Below are 24247 nucleotides of genomic sequence, written 5' to 3' on the forward strand. Positions count from 1 at the left end.
ATCCTTCCAATTGTTCTAAAAAGGAGTATTATTCTTTTGGTTTTGTTTTTAATGTAAATGATCTTCAGACTGTAATACAGAAATGACTAGGAACACTGACGAGAAAAGCTGCTTAGATCATCAAGGCTAATCTGCTCATTATCACCCTGAATGCATAACTGATGTTGTACACCTTCATGGATTGAAATTGCAAAACATTTCCATCACCTTTTGAACTGTAATCTTCTGGTAATGGTCAAAAGCTGCAACCGCAGTGAGCCACAGGAATCCAAATGGGAAGACAGAGGACACATTAAGTTATGCCCAGATCCTTGTAACACCAGATTTGTTCTAAACCATTTTAAGTGATCCTAAAAGATATCATGCTACAGAGGAAGATGCATACACCAAGCAAAACCCTAATGGTTAGCAAAACTAGGAGATGACAGCACACAAGCAAAGCAAGAGACACCAGGGAGCAGGGTGTAAAATTCCTGCTGCAGACACACTTGCACTTTGATCACTGCCCTGCCTCTAGTTGTTGCCCATCTCCAGCACTTCTAAGGGAACCAAACCACACCTCTGGAAAGCACTTACATTTCAGGGAGAAGAGGAGAGCTCTCTCTAATCCTTGTAGCAACTGCCACAATCCCTGTAGCACATTGAATCTCGTGCTATAAATTTCATGGAAGGGGGAGGCAAGGGAAAAAAAAAAAAAAAAAGACTGAAGAGAAGCACATACAGGCAACACTTTTCCTCACATACCGAAGAAGGAAAAAAGATTTACAGGAAAGAAATATTTCACTCAAGAAGTAAAATCCTGAATGTGCCTGTTCACTCAAGAAGTAAAATCCATCCCTCCATAGGACAGCTTTTTATTAACTAAATCAATGACAGTTGTCCTCAACAGAGTTTGTTGTCATGCTGTGAGTCAAGAGTACACTAACTTAGACACAGCGCCACATGAATTTAGGGTGGCCTACCTTTCACATCACAGCTGTCTCACATCTGATTTGCTCAAAGCAAAATATAAAGTGTGTGGCTGAGATGGAAGATCAGAACATCTCAGAAATAAAACCTGTACTGTCACATCACTCAAGTGCAAGGATACCTCAAACTTTCTTTGTCCTCCCACTGCTGCAGCTACGTATATTGTTGGGTGACAACACTGATTTGTTCAGGATCAGCTTTCACAACCATTTTTTAAATGGATACAGGAAGCAGCAAATCCCATCACTCACCAGTGAAACCACACCAAGTCAACATATAAGGATACCTGCTCGAATACCTTTATAAGCTACAAGATGCGTCAGAATAAAGTTGCACAAACTAAGAAAAAAATGAAGCAGAGATGAGCTGAGCAGTAAATCCTCAATTATCAAACCTATAGGTAGGCCTTATACATTCAGACAATATTAAAACAATTTTCTCTTTCAGATTTATAATCTTAAATGATCCATCAGAAGTTTTTGTAACATACTCTAATGTCTCAGGTATATTTAAGTATAATGATTTTAAAGCCTGTTCATACTCTTAAAAATGCTTGTCACCACAGTACTGTACATGGGTGATGCAAACAAGCAATTTCATACTGTACTCAAAAATGTAGATCTGGATTTTGTAGATCCAGGAATGCAGCTGTGGACTCTAATTCCCTAGCTTCCCTTCTCACCTTCACCACAGATTTCATCCAGATTTCTCTTTTTTCCAAGAACTGAAACTGGATGTTTTAAAACTTCATTCCACATGAGTGGCTGTATAAAACAAATGCTTCTGGATCACAGTTTAAAAGCCAGTACCATTAGCTCTCACTTACAGTGGCCAAGTTTAAAACACTCTCAAACTTATACGTTATACAGACACAGCTTATAACATGTTATACAAAATGCAGATTACACAGGTGACTGAGGGCTTCACAGTCCTAGTCTGCTTAGGAGTTTAAGGCTAGTACTAACTTAAAAGGGTTATTTGAATTTCCAGGGAAATTAGTGAAAAGCAAGTATGTACATTTGCAGTGAAATTAGAATAAACTAATTCATGACAAAAAAACCAGCCAAAACCAAAAGAGTTGGTGAATTACGAGAGGAACACGAAAACACAGGTAAATAGTTTGTAAATAAGTACTCGCCATTTCAATGAAATTGGAACGAATTAATTTTATTTCCAAAGTCCTGCTTTCTTCCACTATCAGGCAATAAGGACCTACAATAACAGTTCAAACTGCAAACATATGATCATAAATGAAACTTAATGCAAACATACTTTGTTGTTTTATGAACAGAAATACTTTGGGAATACAAAAATCTACAAAAGGCTGGAAAATTATAACATTTCAAAACTGGAGTCTAAAAAGAACAAACTATCTCTTTGTGCTGGTTTTTTTGTTTGTTTTTTTTTTTTTTTTTTTTTTTTTTTTTTTTAAGAGAAGCGATTTTATGTTTTGAATAAGCAATGCCGAAACATAATGGTTAAAAACTGACACACTTGGAATAGGAAGGCAGCATACGCCACTGCCCCTTGAAGATCATTATGTTGGAAATTAACTGAATCTTATAAGGACAAAAGGTTGCCCAAGATGCTGATATGATTAAAGATATGACGTAAGTGGAATCCCACGAATACTTTCTACCAACAAAGCCCCCAGAAAAGACTGAATAAGAAAGGATTGAGAGTTAAGCTGTTAGTTTTGAATTATGAATCAGATGTTGCTAGCACACAACGTTAAAATAATATTACCTGTTGTTTTTATTTCTGCTTCAGACATTACACTAAAGATAGTATTAGAATTGGGCTAAGAGTGTACAGCATCTATTATACAAAACCATGTTCTGCAGGATTTTAACTCTATTTGCAGTTGTACCACAATCACTGGCTAGAATTATCAGAATACTCAAAACCCAGAAGAAAATACAGTCAACAAATTTTATTTCATTTATACATTTTGTTTTAAGGTCAAACAGCCACCCATCACAAAATTAAATCATATAGTCAGCCAGGATATCCGCAGTATTTATAGACTACTGAAAGTTAATATCTGCATGTTAATCTAGAAATTGCCTTGAATTTTTACTGAAGATATTTTAAGGTAAATTCCTAACAGATGAAACTTGGTTACAAAAGTAACACACAGTCTTTTAATAGCCAGCAGCAGAAGAAACAATGACAACAAAGTGACTTTAAACCCACACAAAACCACCAGGTATAAGTTAAATCAACATAGTTTCCAATACAGAAGCCAATACTGCTGCAGGGGAAAAAAAAAAAAAAAAAAAAAAATGCAAGAGGCTGCTGTTAAGTAATAAAACATAAAAATAATTTGTAAAGTTGTCCAGGCAGTTGTTTCTACAGTTATGTTAAATGACTTGTGTCTGAAGAGTTGAACAAATTGCTCTAGTGCTCTGTTTTAAATGCTTTTTTGCTTTGTTTTCAATCAGCTATTCCAGCAAGAGTGAGGAATAATTTGTCCCAAGAGTTTTTGGGAGTTTTCATGTCTTTTCATAGTATTTTTTCTACCTTATGTTCTCTTACAGACTCTCTCTTATTGACTAAGATATTGAGAAGTCAGGTTTAGGTAGAAAAATCTCATCTCCTCATTTCACCTGACAGCTGTTTTAGTGGAACTAACACATGATATACAAAAGGTTAAAATGTCAACTGAAAGAACACCTCTGAAAATAGAAAATTACTATGTAGTTTTGAGTGAAGTGCCTACTAAATTCATAGTACATATTTCACTTCCCATTTGCAGTCAGCATTACTCTCAGTAAATAATGTCACAGTTTAGGTAATTACCCTAACCTTCTGTCTATCTCCCTTTTCTCTAAAAAAATCATTGTGTTTTCTTTTTGAATAAATTATGTTATTGTATATTCTTTTAGAATATGTCTTTAATATGATCTATATGGCAGCAGCTGTAGTCATATACAGACTTTGGGACAAGCATACACTCCTACTGTAAAACTTCATTACAATATGATACAGTTTTAGTTTAAGTACAATACTGTATCCTTTTAATTTGTACAGTTACTTGACTGGATACATGCAAATATTTGTACATCTTACTAATTTAAAACTTGAAAACTAAATATTCCATGAGCTACAAAACACATAATTTCCTCTTTCCTGACAGTTATTAAAATGCCAGAAGTCAAATATTGTTTGCATCCTAATCCAGGAGCACTGCTAGCACTTCTGATTAGAAGCATGAATTTCTCAGTGACCACTTTCTCTTATTGTGATGCACATTTTCATGAATAGCTTCTTAGGCTAAATTTATAGAGGCCAATCTAACATTTATCTTCAGCTCTCCAAGATGTAAAAAAAACCCAAACCAAACCAAAAAAAACAAACAAAAAACCCACCACCAAACAGCCAACCCACCAAAAACCAAAGAGATGAAGGAGCCAGCTCTCTCACTTGATGGGAATTCAGCGTTGTCTGAAAAGTTACCTATATTGCGAACCCAGATGAATAAAATTTTGCTAAAATATTTTGTGTTCTAAGATGAATAGAAAATTTCAATCAGGCTGCTTGCAAAATTAACGATGCTCACTGACCAGAGAAAATAGTTACAGAAGCACAGAAAAGAAAAGTAAGAGAGAAGATAAAGCCAGATGACTAGGGGAAGACTGCTTCAAAAAGCTGTTGGTCACCTTTATACTGTTTCCCAGAGAGGAACAAAACCCTTTGCATCAAGGGAAGCATTAGTATTTATCCCAACTACCTCCCTTGCATGAAAAGCCACAAATATGTCTCCAGAGGAACACAGGCCAGCTAGGCCTCAAATCTCTGCTGAAATGAAAGGCTGGTTTGAAGATCCTCTTTTCTAAAAGAGTATTTCTGAACAGCTAGCTCAAGAACAACACTCGCTCTGCTTTCAGACGTAGGATTTAACAGAATACCTTATATAACCCTTGAGAAACAAAAATAAGCAACACTGTAACCATCTCTTTCTTAAGCACAATTTATCTTGAAGAAATAAAACCAGGAGGGGGAAAAAAAACCACAACTATTTAACAATAGCTCTTTTCTGAGTCACCTAAATATTATTGGGTCCCAACTAAGAATGGCGATGCTTTGTAGTGTTGTGTGCTTAAAGAAATATGAGGATCTGTGAAACACTGGCTTATCTATATCAAAACACAACTTAACCAAAGGAACATAGTTGTCACAATCTGACTGCAATGTCACTAATTGCTGGATTACTATTTCAGGGATCATACTGGAAGATGGTTCAAAAACGTCTGCAATGACTGCTAGTTCAGGAGAGCTTACTTGAGCTTTAAGCCTTCCAACACAGTAGTGTTTAGTGAGCTCTCAGTTTTTGTTAGCTTAGATATTTATTCATTTAAAAAAAATGTGTATTTATTTGTTGAGACATCACTGAGGAATAAGCAAATCAATGAGGAAAACTCACAAAATGTGACAGGCCAAAGAGGAAATTAAAAGGACTAAAAAAGTACCTGGAAAGTGTCTCATAAAGAATAGTAAAGCTGACAGCAAAAAGTTCTGAAGTCTCTCAAAATCAGGAAGCCAGCTAGAGAAGTGGTAGGATCACTTGGTGAAAAGGTGTGAATGGGGCACCCATGGATAAGTCCATAGCAGAGGAAATCAAAGAGATCTTTGTGTCAGCCGTCACTGCTGAAGATGTGGGGGAGAGAGCTCAGAAGAGCTAGATGAGTTAGAAGAAAACATCTAGGAAGTGTCAGGCCAATTAGGTAAGTTATGTGCTTGCACACCACCATGACCAGATGGCATCCATCCCTCAGTTCTCAAGGAACACAAACGTGAAATTATGTTAAATGGCAGGCTAAGTTGCATCAACAAACATTATAAAAAAACACTATGCCAGAGTGCAAGTCCCATCTAAAAATGGATCTCAAGGGGATCCTCAGGGATCACAGACCAGCGAGTCGGATTTCCATCCCTGGTAAGATGGCAGACTCTATAACAAAGAATAAGACCACTGAGCACATATATTAACAGAGCTTGGTGGGAAAGAATCAGCATGGCCACTGTAAAGGGAAATTCACTTTGTTAGCTTGCTGGAGGGCCATGAGGGTGTCAGTAAGCACATGGACAAAGGGAATCCTGTGGCAAAATACATACAGATCTTCCAAAATTCTTTGACAAGTTTCCCCACCAAAGTCCACTCAGGAAACTTAAGTTGCCAAGGGACTGGAAGAAATCATGGTTCCTTTTCTGATCTGAAACCTGGTGAAAGGAGAGGTGAAAGCTTAGTGATCACTTTTCAGATAGGGGAGAGCCAGCAGCAAGTCCTGTAGGGGCAGGTTTTGAGACCACTTTTATTCAGAATCTCTTATCAATGACCTGGAGAAGGGATGAGCAATAAATATTTAAGTTTTCTGATGACACTAAGCTCTTTGAATTATTCAAATGTCATGCTACATATCAAGACCACAGTGTTTGGCCTACTTTAGTATTTTAAGAAAAGAAAAAAAAAGAAAAAAACAAAGAAAATTTCTCCCAAGATCAGTTCTTAGTCTGCCAGTTAACGTCTTATTCATGGTGCCTTCCTCCACTGCCCTCCCTCTCCCTTGTTCTCCTCTCCGTCACAGACTCCACACACATGCAGGAAAGTCAATGGGAGAGAGAATAGTGCAGCGTAGATTCAAGGATTTATACTCTCATCTCTCCCAATTTTGCTTTTGGAACCATCAGATATGCACTGGACTTAGAAGCATATACTAAATGAGATACTTCCCCTCCCCTCCCCAAAATTAATGAGTAATAGTATCTGAACATGTATAAGCAAGCAGCCTGGTATATAAAAAGATAAGAAGTGCTAGGCATAAATAGCAGCATGAAAAGGAAGTGGAGCAACCTAAAGATCAGTAAAGAAACTTGAACTTGATGCAGAATATAAAACAGAAAATTCAAACAGTGAAGCAAAGGGGAGAGATTACACTGTCAAAGGAAATTTGCTAGTTTTCAGCATCACTAACCAAACAGAAAGAGGGGCCAAAGAGGAGACAAGGGCTTGAATCAGGACTTAAAATAGTAATAAAAGTAAAGAAGGTCATGTTTTAAGTCCACCATAAGCCAACAATAAAGAGCACTACCATTTTACCACCTACAACAGACTTAGTGCTAGCCATTGCGTTTATGGACAAAAAGTTGAATGTTGAGACAGAATGAAACAAGACTGTCTGACACAATTTGTCAGTTTTGCATGTCAGTGTTATTAGACTTCAGTAAAACTTCATGTACACAAATCCAATTTCAGATTAAAAATGTATACATTATTTCTAGTGAGTTAAGTTCATAATTTAGGAACGTGGCAGGATATCATTATTAAACACAAATCAACACACAACCGTTTAATGAGCATTTGATTTCCAATGAGAGATTACCTCGTGTATAGATTTAACTTCTAGCTACACTACAGTGCCATGTAATAAGGTTAAAGCCATTAGACCTCTTACAACATGGGTAATACATCTGGTAACCCATAAGATCTGCCTCTCTCCTTCTTCCTGTATACAGCCTTCTTATACAATATTTGTTTCCATTTCAAATGAAGTCTTTATTTTCAACATCCTACATTCAGAATACTACCTGAAGCTGTAGCATTAGGACCATGGCTAGGAGTTCTGCTTCTCTGGCTTAATATAACTGTATTTATAATTAAGGTCAACCTTATACAAATAAGCAACGGAACTGCCTTGGGAGCCAGGTCAAGCCTGCAGAATGAAATCCCGTAAGATCAACATAAATTTCTACATATTCAGTCTCGAGTTCAAAGCACTCTTCTTCTGACCTTGCTTTCATCAATGCAAAAAAAAGATAAACACATTATCAGCATGTAACAATTTAAAAAACTGTTCCACATGCTGTATTTCCCCTATGGGAAAGGGGATGAGACAGAATAAGACACACATGACATATTTGTCACAACCACTTAATGCACTTAAAGCCTACAGATGCCATTGCAGTGAGGGCAGTATAGAGACCCTAAATACAGTCCTGCGAAGGAAGATGTGAATAGACAGAAACAATGGTCTGACAATGACAGGAATAAAGAGAAACAGCACAGGAACTAAAATACGCAACGGTTGTGATACAAACAGAGGGAGAAAACAAAAAGAAAACCAGAAAAAAACCCTACTTTGTAGACAGTGAATTTATGTGAGGTGAAAGCAGACCTAATTCTGCCTCTCTCAGAGAGACTGACAGAGGCTTCCCTAAGCAGCAAGCAACAGAAAAGGGAAGCAGGTTAAGTGCACAACGCACAAGTTCACTGTATAAAAGCACCCTTTCACATAGTGACTCAAAAGCCAGTTATAGCAGGCTATTTAACTCTGTGGAACTGAACTCCCAGCTTCTTCACCAACTCTAGGCTGCATCAAAAGCATCACTAAGGAGAATCTGTGAGGTTACCGTTTCAACATATTGCCAGTTGCAATGCACAAAAGGCCAGGAATCAAATTCATTTTCTTGAATGAAAATAACAGGTAAGGGAATAAAATAAAAACCTAAGAGTTTTCTGCTAACAGCAACTTTCCTCACCTGCTGTTAATTGCAAAAGTCTCATTCCCCCCTGCATCTTAGCAGTATTTGTTAGAACTGTTGCTTGATGCTCCAAGAAGCTTGCCCCCCAGCTAAAGTCAGTAAAATACTCCTCTCCAAAGCCACTAAAACACCTCAGCATTAGATCATTAGCATGAGGACAGGAACATAACATATTAATTAACCTTAGGGTAATTAAACTTTTTCACTCCTTTCTAGAGTAAACAATCCCCCAGATATATTTATTCTGGTCACTTATCAGATCACCGGGATAGGACAAATGAGGAGATAAGCTGTTAACAGCAAAAGTTATCCAGCAAATTTCTTGCTCATCTGTATGGCTTTTCTTCTTATTCATCAAGACTGGGAAGTAGTGAGCGGTGAATCAAGAGTGGCAGTGGAGAGACAGCCTTGATGCTCTGCAAGCAAGGTTCAGCAGCAGCCAAAACACTGGTGTGTTATCAACACTTCTAGTCACAAATGCAAAGCACAGCACCATCGGGGCTGTTATGAAGAAAGTTAACCCCATCCCTGCCAGGCCTAGTACAGACCTAAACCAAAAATAAACATAGCTTCTCAAAGGGTAATGAGTCTCCTCACACCAATGCTTTCCACAGCCAGTCCATTTCTGGAAATTGGGTTCTCTTCTTCTGTCTGGCATTATTCTTACAGACCTTTATCTATGGTTTTATTTGGTTGTAGAGCTCCTTTAATGTTTTCCTCAGGATAAGAAACGAATATAGCTCAGATGCCCTAAACTATAACTATTATGTTTATATATTATTATAACATATATATAATATATACTATTATTATAACAACTAAAATTCAAAATTGTCTTTGGTACAAAACTAAAGCAGTACTTTACACCCAAATCCTTTTGTCTCTCCTTAAAGCAAAGTAATAACTTCATCAGAAACAGAAATTATCAAGCTGATTTCCTTTTGGACTTCAACACTACAAAAACAGTTAATGAGAACTTCTGGTAATTTATGATTCTGTTTTGATGTGCAGATATTAGCTGTGAGTATTTCATGTCACAGTAAAAAAAAAAAAAAAAAAAATCAAGCCTTCATGCAACAGACCCAATCATTCCTTCAAAATGTGTTTCTTGACTAACTAGCAAATCCTTAAAGTCTGTCTTAGCCAGTGGAAGAGGAACTCTCCCCCCCTACTCCCCATTATCCTTATAATACATCTGTCATTTTCATTCTGAGAACATTTCTCCCAGTATGCCAGAGGTACTCATGTACTGTTTGGAAAGATTTATACAATGTTATTTTAAAGTAAACATAGGAAGTGTAGACTTCTCCATGTGTCTATACAGCTTCTTACAAATTCAGGTAGAGTTTTCAGACAGGATGCTTGAATCAATGGGCTAGAGAAATCACACCTACTGTGACTCAGATGCTGTTAAACAGAAATATATGCTCTATGATCTTGAGGATCCACCTTCTAAGCATGTGGCTGAAGTGCCAGATTTAGATCTTTACTGAAAATGTAACGGCTTAGAACAGGGGGAGAAAAAGGACTGGTTACACACCTTCACCCACAAAAACGCACTCAGTTATGTTCTAAGAATAATGCATAGCTTTGAATTATACAGTTAAAGGACCTAAGGAAGCATTTCTGTTTTGAGAAACAGCCAGAAGATAAAGGTGATGCAAGACACCAGTGGCATGAGCTGGAAGACAATCTACTATGGAATGACATCTACAACGGAGTTTATCATCCTCCTAAAAGTTTGTACCATAAAAGTTGAAGATCAATTCCCGCCCTCCCCCCACCCCGAGCTCTTAGGAAACATAAAAATAAAAATCATGGCTAGATATATACCCATGGATAGCAACTGGTATGGCATTGAGGAAAGCAACTTGCAAGCAGAGCCATTCTTTATTACCAGCATCTAAGATGTACATTTAAAAAAACAGCTGTTTTGCAGTATAAACTGAGCATTTAAGTCTGGGGGTCTTTTGTGGCCAAAAAAAAAAAAAAAAAAAAAAAAAAAGGTGTACTTATTTTGCTCAGAAGTATCTGTTTCTATTTCTCCTTTTCTACTTCAGTGACTTTCCCTCACTGGATACCCTTGGAATTAGTAACAATGAATGTATTCTCCTGTGCTGTTTTCTTACTGGGCATTCAGGCCTCTTTTTTTTTCTTTCTTTTTCTTGGTGTGCTGTTCACTCAGGATCTTCTCATACAGTTGTTTTCAAACGCTACTGTTTAAGAGTAGTACTTAGCCATAGCACATATCCTTTTTAGCAAACAACTTAGAATCCACTGCTTATCACAGTCACATACAGTATTTTACCAAAATAGAACAAAAGATTTAGCCAAAGATCATATCAGTAAGAGACAAACTACATGGTGCTATTGATAAGACTTTGCTTATTAAACGGCAATTGGAGTAGAAATAGTTCAACCTTTAACATCTCTGTCCTCATTCTTATGACTCACTCTTTCAAAAGGCTTCATAGCTATTTCTATAAAATAAGACCGTTTAAAAAAGCTAAACTAAAAAAAAAAAAATACCTTTTTTACAAAGTGTCTTGCCGCAGGTGGACTTAGGCTCAAAGAAAGCTATTTAACAAACACGAATGAATTCCTCACAACCAACGTATTTTGCAAGCCCCACAAGTTTCAGCTATGGGCTAAGTTTTCCTTTAGCTTCTAAAGAGAAGATAGTAGAATGTAAATCTCAGCAGGAACATGAAAGGCTGCCTAATTGCAGAACTGGGCAAATATCAAAGCAGATTTTCCTCTGTAAATAAGGAGTGATTCTGAACATGGAAAAAAAAATCTCTCATGCCACGGTGGTGATTAGTAGTCTCTCTTTTCAGAAAACTTGTGACCAGAAGTGTTCTTTTAGCTGTAATGCAGAGTTAGGCTGAAAACCAAACAGTCCAGAGAGCTTCTGTACAGGAGGAAAGAACTAGTGTAAATTCAGACAGGCTCTCTTGGAGTGGCAAAGAAGAGTTTTTACTCAGGTATCTTAGTAGGAATGGCAACTGGTGCCTTACTAAACTTTTGTATGTCACCTCTTCGATTTAGTTCGGAGTTTACCATGTAACCGCTTTAATCACAGGCGATGAATAAGCAAAGCTGTGCCATTTCAAAAAGAGAGACTTGTCAAAGGAAATTAACAAATACATCAATGAATTGGGATGAATTTTCAAAACACCATATGTAAACTGAAATACAAACCAACACATCTCAAGGAAGGCTATGGAAACTTTTTGAATAGCACTGTTCTTGTTGAAATGGATGCTTGACTCTTCCTAGGAAGTACTATATTGTATCAGTATTGCAAGATGACAGCATAGGCTATGCTCATTATTGCTCAGTGTTTATAAGCTACTTTGAAGACTGATAGTGCTATTACCTATAAATGACACGATATTGTGCTTCAAAAACTCTTCCACAAATTGTGAAGTACTTGTCTGTTTCCAGCACTGTAGAAGAATAATTATGCGTAACTTAACAGGCTGCTCACAGTGTAAGTCAGATCAGCTCCTTAACAGGTTTAACTCATGTACTGGCTTTTTAGAATAGCTTTAATGCTGCACATTAATGAATATGGTTTTAAAAAGAAAGAGTACTAACCCTGTAGAGAGGGTGGCATTTGTCCTTGAAACATGGTGCCAAACGAGCATAGATCTGCAGGCTATAGTAATAACTTGCCAGCTGGAGAGATAACGCAGAATGTAATTGCTTTTCAAAGCATTTGTTGGCATCTACCACCTACGAGAAAGAGAGCATTAGTTTAGATGAAAGAATTAGCAAGTATACAACATTAAGCGCACAAACTTTCTAAAAAGTTACTTGCTGTGATTTAGAAATAGTTCTGACTATGTTTTTCTGGCACAGAAGTAAATCAGTAACCTACACACACACACAAAGATAATTCTACATTATGATGTTTTCCCCCCCTTGCACAAACACCTAACCAAAATGATTTTCCAACTATAGTTTTGCCGCTTCTATACCACAAAGTTATTATCCATATTTCTAAGCTACATTAGAACTGTCAGTCAGGTGGCCCAACTGCTATTTTAAGTAAGAAAAAAAAACCTGTCTTTTCGCCAGTGCCATGCTCATAAGCCAGTCCAACTGCATTTGTTCAGAGTTTCCTTTAAATGCACCAGTCCAATCTATAAAAATGTGTATTTAAATTAATTCAAAGACTTAGATTTTAAAACCTTAAGGAAATCACATTTTCTTATGGAATTCTGAAACGCTATGAATAGTCTTTCCTGGCAAAAACATACAAACAACATCACTATCAACATACCTGTGGCAGTGCAAGTAGATAGGCAAGAGACAGGGCCATATCATTTGGTAAAGCATCACTTGCCAGTTGTAGCAGAACTGCAACATATAGACAGCGGAAATAAAGCTTTGATTACTGACCCATCTAGCCTTGACAGTTCGCAAATGAAATGTTTTCAGTGTAACCGTATTTTATTAGACACTAGCTTGAAGCACTCTATGCATACTTAATTAAACACTTATCAGTGCAATCCAGAAACAGATAATATGTAATTAAACTGCAGCACAGCTTTACCTTGACTTCCAGGCAAAGCATTTGATGCATTAACCAAACAAGAATGAGACTACACAGTAACAGATGCTAAACAAAGCCACTAAAATATCACCTGTACTGATTTATGACACGTAAATCTTTTGCTTGTAAAATCAAGGCAATAATGTAATGTTGTAAGCATTCGAAGATACCAACCAGAGGAACGGTACAAAATGTCTTCTCTTCAAGCCTGAGCTCGAATTCACTTATCACTGAACACAACAAACCATATTAAAAACTTCTGTCTTAAAAAAAAAAAAAGCTGCAAGTGTCATATGAATTTTAACTAAGATGAGTGAAACACCAAAACCAGGTCCTGCCACATATTGCAAACAGAAATATCAGCACAAGGACATAGTCGAAATTAATGCATCAAAGAATAATTATTCTGATTATAAAAATATATACTTCTGGTAAAACTGACACAAAAATTACCTGCTTTTCCTACATTATAGATACCAAACTTGTTTTCTTGTTTAAAAAACCCACTGTATTTTACATTACACAAATAGGAGAACCAACACACAGCCACAAAGTGAGCGCCCAAGATTTGTTAATTAGTAACAGGACGTCTCCTTCATGCAGTTATCTCCTTCTGTACTAAAGTCAAGCATCACTGCGGTTGCTACGAAAGTTCCAACAAACGATTACAGAATAACGATTCTCGTGATATGCTTAATATTCAGGTTTGGGGGTAGAGAATATAAATTATTAGTTCCAGGGATAACTTCAAAAATCTTAGGAAACCTGGACCAGAAATTGCATGAGGAATTGTAAGTATACCAAGAAAATAACATTATGGTTTCCTTTTTTAATAGATGATATTAGTATCTTCATTATTATTATTATTCCAATCAATAGAAGCCATCTTCCAGCAACTTAGCTCTTAGTTTATTTTAAGGAAGTCTCAAATACCTATATTCTCACTTTACACAAACTACTCTTGAGGGCACGCTGGCAAGAAACCTGATTACTTTACACACACAGCCCCCCAGTGAATTGTTTGTTCCAAAGAATGGTTTATAAAAGGCCTGAATGACCAATTATAATTTTCAGATTATCATTAATTTGCCATCAGCCTGAAGTGGATTTACATGCTGGCCCTCAGCATGATACAAAAACCAAATTTCTATGGAACAAGTCATCACAGAGGATGTCTACATGGCAATACGTCACAGTTACTGCAAATACAAGCTTGTCCAACAGCACCTATGCTGTATGCTTCAAATAGCTTTTACCAATAGTTTCTTGCTGCTTACAGCTTGTTTCTGCTACATTCAAAATAACCTGTATGCTGTCCAAGCAAAGATAATAGGACTCTAGAAATATCTAATACCAAAATCTTGATGAATTAGTTTGCAAAATTGGTATTTCCTACTCTGAGCACAACTGAAGTTACTTTATATATTCTTACAACCACCTCTAGTTGAACAGAAAAAAATGGGAGGAGGGAAAGAAGAATTTGGGCTCTGCCCTCTTCTCCCTTTCTCTGGAAAATTAATGATCGCAAAGCCTCGGGAATACATAATAAATTGTGGGTTCTCTTTCAACTTAACAACCCCAACATGACAACCGCCACACTAGCAACAATTTATCTCTACCCTTCCAACAGCAATCGTGACAAAGAACATAGCACAAATACAAGGCCAGAAAACAATATGATTTTATTCATACTCTTGCATGAAGCTCAGCACAAAGGCATCCCAGTTGCCAGAATGTACTTAAGAAGAAAGACCTGCCTCCACTATCATCCCTTCTGAGAAAAAAATATTCCCTGTACTGATGCAATAAATATAAATTTTCTGTGTGCTTGTGTGCAGATATGTGTTCATGTATCCATATATAGATGCCTACTTTACATACACACAAACACATGCATATACACAAAGACTAATTTCATACAGTGTTCTGTCTCCCAGTGAAGCCCTATGGGAATTCTCTTATGCCTAACAGGGCTGAGTTCAAATCGCAGGCTATGGACATTACCAGGATGCCATTCTGTCCTCTCATACATCTTCACAAAATTTACAGGAACTTAGTATCATTTCAGACCAAGTCTGGATGCACTATAACAGCACAACTGAGGAAAGAGTGTTTTACTGGACCCAAAGTGATGGGTGTTACCACTTCACTCGAAAATGCTCAGTCTACCACCTACATCCGGATAGAAAGGACAAGAAAAGTCAAAGTCCAAGGCTTGTGACCCTACCAAATCCACAAAAGAAGCAGCAAACATTATGTTGAGTTTTATCATGCATGCTGCCTCTGGGGCAAGTATTTAGCCATTCCCTCACACCTGGAGCATGACACTACTATAGTAACAGAAACAGAGTTTGATGCATACTTCAACTTCTCCTAAGACAATGTGCCAAGTACAACTAGGGTTTCTTTGCTAAACTACTGCTTCTTCTTCCAGGTTCGTTGATTCTTCTAATGGAGCTGAAACCTGCTGCTGTAGCTGTCCTAGAAGATAGCCAGAAGGAAACAAATGGCATTCAAACTTGTCAGCAAATTCAAATGAAAACTGCTATGTTTGTTAGTTACTAGTATAGTAGCTAATAACTCGTATTAGCATTCAAGTTTCATGTGGCAAAATCCTCCCAAAACCTTACAGTAAGCCTGAAGATATGGGGAAAACTCAGAATAATAAATGGGGTTCATATCTGTGTGTCCTGTTTTCGGCTGGGACAGAGTTAATTCTCTTCTTAATAGCTGGTACAGTGCTGGGTTTTGGATTTAGTGTGAGAATGATGTTGATAACACACTGATGTTTTAGTTGTTGCTAAGTAGCGCTTATCTTAAGCCAAGGACTTTTCAGTTTCCCATGCTCTGCCAGCAAGCAGGTGTGCAAGGAGCTGGGAGGGAGCAGAGCCGGGGCAGCTGACCTGAACTAGCCAAAGGGATATTCCATACCATGGAACGTCATGCCCAGTGTATAAACAGGGGGGAGTTGGCCGGGAGGCACGGACCACTGCTCGGGCATCGGTCAGCAGGTGGTGAGCAATTGCATTGTGCATCACTTGTCTTTTCTCGGGTGTTATTTCTCTTTTCTTTTTTTTTAATATATTCCTTTTCATTACAATTATTATTATTCTTAGTTAGTAGTGTATTTTACTTTAGTTATTAAACCATTCTTATCTCAACCCATGAGTTTTACTTTTTTTTCTTTCCTCCTCCCCACCCCACTGGGAGGGGGAAGGGGGAAGCAGCTGCGTGGTGCTTAGTTGCTGGCTGGGGTTAAACCACGACAGTGTGTGATTTTTTTATTTTAAATTTTGGCAGTGTGCTATTAATATGCACATTTTCAAGCTCCACAATCCTGAAAGTGTTAACGCATCATAAGGACTTTCATGGGAATTGATAAAGGAAAGCATTAAGGGGGAAGAAGTGGGATCCAATACTGTTAATCCAGGGCTAAATGCATTACAATTAACAAATTACCAATCCATTCATTTACAGAAAGCTATGTTACACTTATGTGCGAGAACACTGTCTGTTGACTACCAAAAGGTGTCATACAGCAGGACTGCTGAGTACAGAATAAATATAGCTCGGTGTTCCAGAGGAAAACACAGAACTCTGAGTTCCATAGTGCAACTGGAGGGACTCGTAAGTGAAATTCAGACTGACTACAGAATAAGAGTGGTGGAAGAGAACAGAAGTATTAAAATGGTAAAAACAGTAGTCCGCACGCTACTGAGGAAGAAGATAGAGGCTCAAAAACTAAAACATATCTCAAACTACTGAATCGTATACTCGTAAGACAAATATGACGGTTTTCACTAAACAGTTGAAATAAAACTGTGTAGCTTATGAAGAAAGTCTCACTTGAAACTTTTCTCATATTGCAAGTGATTTAAAATACTCATTTTTCATGGCAGAACTTAGAGTAAAATATAATACAGATATCTTCCTTCAAAAGACACTAACAGCATGTAAATATTTAAACAGTTCATTTCTTAAACCAGCAGGAGACAGCCAAAAGGAAAGACAAAACAATCAGAGGTGGTTTTGTGTGGTTTCTTGGTTTTTTTTTTTTTAAAAGTGAAACTTTCAGTTAACAAATTATTAAGTATAGCCTATAAAATGTAGAAATTTCACAAGAAGATAAAAAGTTCTAATGATTCTAGAAGCTGCAGTTAAGCATTAATTAGCAAATAAAATACTGTAATGACCCTGCAATACTGAAAGCTGTATACACTGTGGCACAGAATCCGAACAAGTGAATACACAGGATACATACAAATAACATTAACACTGGGTTGCAAGTTTCCATTTAAATATCTGTACATGGTAGTATTCAGGAAATCTTCAACAATTCCCCCCAATTTTCATATCTCTGTCAGCCCCCAAGTATCAATTTCTGCTTATTTAAAGCCAACTTTCAGATTTCAGATTTCTAGTCTTTACTGAGCAACTCTTTTTAAAAATATCACCACACTTAAACTCTGCAGCTACTTCTATCAAGACTACTTACCAATGTAAGATGTTGCACCGGATCACAATTCATACAAAATACCCAGACAATACTTCAGATCATTGCGTGCAATTCTCCATATTTAAACCCATCCACAGATTCTCCCATTTAAACCCATCTATAGATTCCATATATTTACTATATATAGTAAATACAGGAGTGAATATACATGTATCTGTACCTTCTGTAGTTGGAAGTAGGTCTTTTCCTTCACTCTTTGTTTCTGTCAGTTTCTCTGTTCTCAGCAATACTTCTGCAAAGCTTTCCAAAGAATTGCTCTGGTATGTGCCATAGCTGATTTCAGACTAGAAGTAAAATAAGGTAACTGACACATGTGCACTACACCCTGCAGTTATATTCAGCTCACTTGCATCAGATGCAATTATCTACCTCGGTTCCTGCATTGGCTTTCCTATCTATTTAATTCTGCATTTTTTCCTACTATTGCACAAAATTTCAAATCACACAAATAATCCAAAATCCATATTTTTACTTAATTACAAGATCTCAACAGAAAACTAACACTTCAGAATTCTGTAACAGAAACTTACTTCTGCAACATACGGATCAGCAATTAGAGACTCATAAAATGGATGACAGCCTTGTTTTTCCACAGTGGCATTTTCTCCAGGCCCACTTTTTAATACATCTCCAAATTCTTGGCCCTGGGAAAAATAAGTATAGTTGAGCCTAGTTGTAAAAAAGCTCATTAAAAAGTCTGTAACTGCTGTTCAGAAGGGAAACAACTGTAAATGAAAATATCATTGAATTCAGTGGGGAGCAAGATAGGAGTCATCTTACATAAACCAATGCTGAATAAGGTCCAGTATTCTTAAAAAAGGAAAGAGAATCATGCTCAAAAGTAGTACCAGAAAACCTAGTATCATAAACATTATAGAAAATCCACTGAAACAGAGAAGGCAGAAAAGAGAAACTGAAAAGGAACAGCTTTGAATATAAAATTACAGTATTTAAAGAGTGAGCTTCACTGTGCTTTCTTCCCCAAAGTTCTGAAGTTCTGCCAAATTTCAACTATGCCTTCTCACACTGTGCTAAGAAAGCAGGAGAAAACAGATTAGAAAACAAGAAAAGGAAACAGCTTTAGAGCCCTTCTTTCATTACGATTTGCTTCCAAACAATCCCATGAAGTCTCTAGTTCATTTATTGATTGGAGGTCTTCAGTTATCAAATACCTACAAAGGAGCCTAGCTTTTATATTAATGTATCAGTGAACGTGTAAACATCTGGAGACACGTCAGCAATCCCTTACATGTAATGGTCGAAGATAAGTTAATGATCTCTTCCACCACTGTCCATCACTGACAGCATGCAGCATGGCTTTTGTAGTCATAGTTGTGTTAGACAACACTTTCATGGTTTTTGATGTCGTCCAGTACAACAAATCAGCAGACTGGCTAGAGGAGACGTCGGTTTCATCCTGTGAGCATATCCAACACACAATGGCAAGTGTTAGACTCATGCTTTAATTAGGCTAATGACCAAAAGCCAAATGCATTAGAGTTCAGACACACTATGTTAATAACATATTTTCATGATCATTAATTTAAGCAGCAGCTGTCGTAAAAACAAACAAAAGACAAGTTAAAAGTGATTTAGGAGTTTCAATCTGAAGTGAGTAGCGTGATCAGCAGAACATTTTGCCCCTTATTCAGTTATAATCTCTGGTTTCCACAGACACCAGCTGTTTTTAATTCCAAAGTTTATAATGATAATGTTTTACATAATTGCTGAATCCTTCTGTTAAAATAATGATGTCTCTACAAATGAGGAGATTGAGCATGCTAGAATTAATCTTCAATAATTCAAGAAAGCTGATAGTAGAGACAATCTTGTAGTTGTACAGAGGTAGCATTAATTAAGTTAAATTCTCAGTAGGGGAAATAGTGAAGAAATATAAACATTCATCTCTAGACCAAGTGAAAAAGTATCATCAAGATTTGAAATTCTGCAGTTGGCACTTACAAGGTACCCAATATAGCAAACCTAAAAGACTGCAAAAAAGAATCAAGACCCCAGCCTATTCTCAGTCCCAAACTGCTTCTGCAATACATGCACATACACATCTACATGTTATCCTGCAAAACATCTTCACTCAGTCTCAGTAAGTTCACATGTAAGTAATTTCTTAAAAGTAGAAGACATGTTCCACAAATGGAGCTTTCTGTACCAGCTCTTCCTCATGTAAAGCATTTAAATAATACCCAGAACATCCATGTTGTTTGATCTGTGCTATTCCAGTCCTGAAAGGTTTGTTAATTGCATGCTTTACAAAGCTTCATATTAGACATAAATATATAATTAGCATGCTAATGTAAACACAGTCTTCAGCAATAGAAAACATATTTTCCTCCATACAGCAAACTTCAACAGCTTTATATCCAACGTTTCTCCCTAACACCTCTATTATTCATTTCTCCATACACTGAAGTGTATTGAAATAGAAAAATTCTACCTCTATAACTGAATGTGAGATACTAGTTTACAACTTACTAACTCATCACAAAATTTCAGATATCAGAGCAAAAGGATGTCAAGTTATGCTCAAGTGAATTATGCCCCACCGTAACCTCAGTGACAAAATGTTAGTTTCAATAAGGCAGAATTTCACTGTAGACAAACTTATTTTTAGTACCTTTTACTGTAGTATGCAGTAAATCATTGCCTCAAGCTGACCACTGAAGTAGCAGGTCCATCTTAAGTCCTTCTTTCCATTAACACTTCAGCATTTTTTTCAATCTTTTCTGAAATTATATTTTGCATTTCACAGATGCACCACTGATGAACTGACTGGCTAAACTGGAAATTTCAGCTCTTACTTCATCAAATGAAGAGCGAGAATGCCCAGTACAACATGCTAGAATTTTTACTCCTCTGAAAAGTTAAAAAGTAACAGAAAATCCTAGGTCTGGTGGCTTGGGAGTTGGGGAGAATGTCTTGTTTGTGTGTTTTTTAAATAAACCACTCTTGGTACTCAGTACAAAAGATTTTGTAATTTATTTTAAATGTTATATACAGAATATTAATTTCTCTCTCTGCCTCCATTTTCAAGTAGATGCTGCAGGACACCTAACTGATTCTTCATGGTGAAAAAATAAAACAAAAGCAAAACAAAACAGAATCAGAAAAAAAATTCCCCCCCCCCCAAGTTCTCAAATGTATTTGAGCAAAACACATTTTTTTTAAAACAAACCTCTTTCAGTAGTGTGAAAACTAATGGGCTAACTTGTATGCTGGTGTGTATGCTTCTATAGCTCTGCTGGTATCAGATAAACTCTATTGATTTTTTCTAAAAAGAATTTCAACTCTTACGAGTAATTACAGTCTTTTCTGCACAAATAAGAATTCTGTTTTCTGAAAAGCCATTCCTCTGTGTACCTGGAACAGTAACACTTTCAGGCTATAACTTATTGCTATCCTGAATCAATCTCTCATAAAATAAGTGATTTCTTAAAGGTTGTTGGAGATCCCATGTAACAAAGACAACTTTAATTGTATCCTTTAACTGTACCTTCAGGAGGAAGTTATAGTTTGGGGGTTTTGAGGGGTGCTGGAGGAAATTATTTTCATATATTATTTCTTCCTGATATCCTTTATAAAAGTAAGCACTTCTGATTAAAACCAAAATAATAATAGCAACAATAACAACAACCTATTAATCCTAAATTAGCAGCTTAAAAATTTGTATGAATCTAAATTGGTGCAAAAAAAAGTCAGCCAACAAATTCTGAATTAACAAGATACTCTAAAATAACAGCTAAAATATTTTTATATATACCTATGCTCATACATACACATATATGTAATTCCAAATAGTCTAATGCAAGGACAAATAACAAAGCCAACTATTTTTTAAATAAGCCACAGAAGAGAGAGTAATAAGTTAGAACACCTGCAACATGGATTTTTTTTTTGTCTTTAATGATAATTAGCCGAGGTGCAAGGATTAAAACATGCAAAAACCATACACTGTATACACCTTATGCATTAAGACTCATTATGCATTAAGATTATGAAGGAAACGAAGTGAGGTGGAACAGATTCTCTTCATAAGACAGAACATCAAGTATTAGCTTTCCTTTTTCTGTTTCCCTTTTTGGTACTTCCACTGGAAAACAGGAATTCAAAATAGTCTCTTTTACTGAAGTATTCATGTTCACTCTACATTTATGTTTTGTGCTTTGGAGGGTTTTGTTTTGTTTGGTTTTATTTTTGTAATGTATGTTACAGCTAATGAACCAGTCTAACTGAAAACTCCAGTCCTCTCCTAGAGGAGAGACTATGGAAAAGATTCAGTTCAAGATGACAACACTAAAATTGAGGTGTCATTGGATGTCTAAGCTCTTATTAGGGTTATAACGTCACTGGAACCGAAAAAGTAACCTAGCCTTAAGCATACACAATGCATTTGATTCAGCTGCTTAAACACAGGCTTTGATGACTGTTTGACATATATGGCAGTAATTAAGATATCTGCTTAGCGCTTGTAGATCTGACAGAGGACCTAGACTTTTTGGGTCAGTAGCTAAAGAACAGGAGGATAACTTAGGGCATCTCAAATTGTTGATATCTATAATTAAGTAACTGAATCAAGCACCTAATGGCTGATTAACTGCATTATTCTCTATGCACGGTCGACTGGATCTCCACTGACTACAATAGGAGTTTAAATAGTGCACATATAGAGTTCCACGTTGAGATTTTTCTCCTTCTCTACGCAAGAGTTCAGTGACACTGTAAATGAACGTGATTCCTTCAGGAATTACAGCTACCTCTTCCTATGAGAAGAATTCTAATTTAGTTATTACAGAATCAAAACCAGTACATTTACTAAACCACAAAACACAGTTCCAGTTAATCTCAAAATAAAAAATAAAATTAAAAAAAAGAAAACAAAACACAACTATTTGCAAGAGCAGCTGGAGCATTATTTTTGCTCTGAGGTTCCAAAGACTCCAGGAGGAAGAGTTCCCAGTGCATGCTACATAAATACAACATTCCCTAATCATTTCTAACCAGCAGTGATAAAGATGCATGACATACCAATTTAATGTACACAAATGTTTTAAAAGATCCTGTCTTCTCCCAGATCTAGTGCTTGGGAAAAATGCAAAAGCAAAGAAGATGCTAATGCTCTGTTAATCAGAAATTTTCTTTTCTTTAAGCAACATTTAAGAAAATCATTCCTATAATTTGAAGATATTCTCCTCCAGAAATTATATCTGCTTTCCTATCAAAGAGTTTGTTTTCAAGGAAACTTGGAACTGTAAACTTCTCTTGTGCTGATGTGCCACTTTACAGTAATTAAGTTTTCACATTCAGATATATAAAAGATAATGATTTTATTTATAACAGATGTAATGCATGTTTTAAGTATTATGTAGATTTAACATAAAGTCAGAGCTCATTTACAAGGCAATTGATGGTTATTGTTTCTACTGTTTATACACAACACAGCATCTCATGACAAAGCATTATATTTTAATCTAATAATGTTAGCAATAATATTCCGAAATGCTTTTCATGAATCAAGACCTTAATTTTCTCACTGAGATATTTTGTTTGAGAAGCACAAGATTAGTTGTTGAGGCATTTACAGCACACAACAAAGAGAAAAAAGGGTGGGGATTGGGGAAACCTAACATTTTGCTTAAAAATAATCTGCTATGTTGGAATCATTGTAGCTTCCAAAGGACAATTTCTCCAATGGATCCCATGAGTTCAATCAACAGCGACAAGCTGGCACTACGGTAATGAAGTACATTCTTGTGCAAATACATTAGCTCCTACAGAATAATTATGTGCATCTTTATCATAGCGATCAGGAATTTCGTTCAGAGTAGAACCACCAAAAACTTGGAGAAAAGTTATACTGAAGTCAATATGACAGCCATGTTAAATGACACATTTCTATGCAATCTGTGGAGATATGTAGCCAGCTGCTATCAAGATTTCTGCAAGTTTCATGGGAAAAATTTTCACAGAAAAAAACTTAAAACAACAAAAATGAAATGAATGTAGACACCTCTAGAGAGGAGTTCATCAAGAGAAGAATGATTGACAAGTATGACCAGCTGGTGATGTAGGCTGGTATAATGAAAAAAATGGCAGTGGCAACTAATGGTTCAATACTAGATGAAGGTAAGAAGAGGTAGAAAAAGGTCACTAAAGCTTTGAAAGGGAAAATTGATATACTTACAGATAGGTTTTTTTAATGCAACAGAGAAAGGGATGCCCAAACACATGTATGCTAGAAGAAGCTTAGTCAAGTCAAGATAAAGAAAATTACATTTAGAGCACCAATTTGAAAAGGTATCAATAAGTGAGAAAGAAGAACATTTGCCAACTCCTTGAGAAAAGGATGCTATAAGTTAATCAGGACATAAGTGAAAAAGAAAGGAGTAAAAAGAAAGGGGAAAAAAAAAAAGATCTTATAGTTGCTTTTGTCTTTGAAGACACTGAAATTCTGTGCAAGATAATGAAGGTGAAGCATGAGGAATTAGCTGAAGTGGAACTATGGGGATTGCAGTTATGGGATCCAGTTAAGTCAGAGAAACTGAGTTATTGAATATATTGCTTTTCTAACATTTCAGATGTCTGTAACAAAGGAAGGGTTATACAGTGACTGAATTCTTGGCTGTGTTTCCTCCTGTGTCATTGCA

At 36.5% G+C, this 24247-nt stretch overlaps 1 protein-coding gene across 1 annotated transcript in view; it reads right to left on the reverse strand.

Moving 5' to 3' along the window:
* The window catches only part of NBAS (NBAS subunit of NRZ tethering complex), a 193880-nt gene that overhangs the window by 84284 nt on the left and 85349 nt on the right, over positions 1-24247 (reverse strand). The window contains exons 36-40 of the mRNA XM_050893361.1: positions 18838-19005; positions 18119-18232; positions 17749-17872; positions 12800-12876; positions 12112-12249 (exon numbers count right to left, since the gene is read on the reverse strand). Coding sequence (XP_050749318.1) covers positions 12112-12249; positions 12800-12876; positions 17749-17872; positions 18119-18232; positions 18838-19005 — 621 coding nt within the window. The remainder of the gene's footprint in view (positions 1-12111; positions 12250-12799; positions 12877-17748; positions 17873-18118; positions 18233-18837; positions 19006-24247) is intronic.

Source organism: Gymnogyps californianus, chromosome 3, assembly GCF_018139145.2.
Source record: "Gymnogyps californianus isolate 813 chromosome 3, ASM1813914v2, whole genome shotgun sequence".
NCBI classification, from domain to species: Eukaryota; Metazoa; Chordata; class Aves; order Accipitriformes; family Cathartidae; genus Gymnogyps; species Gymnogyps californianus.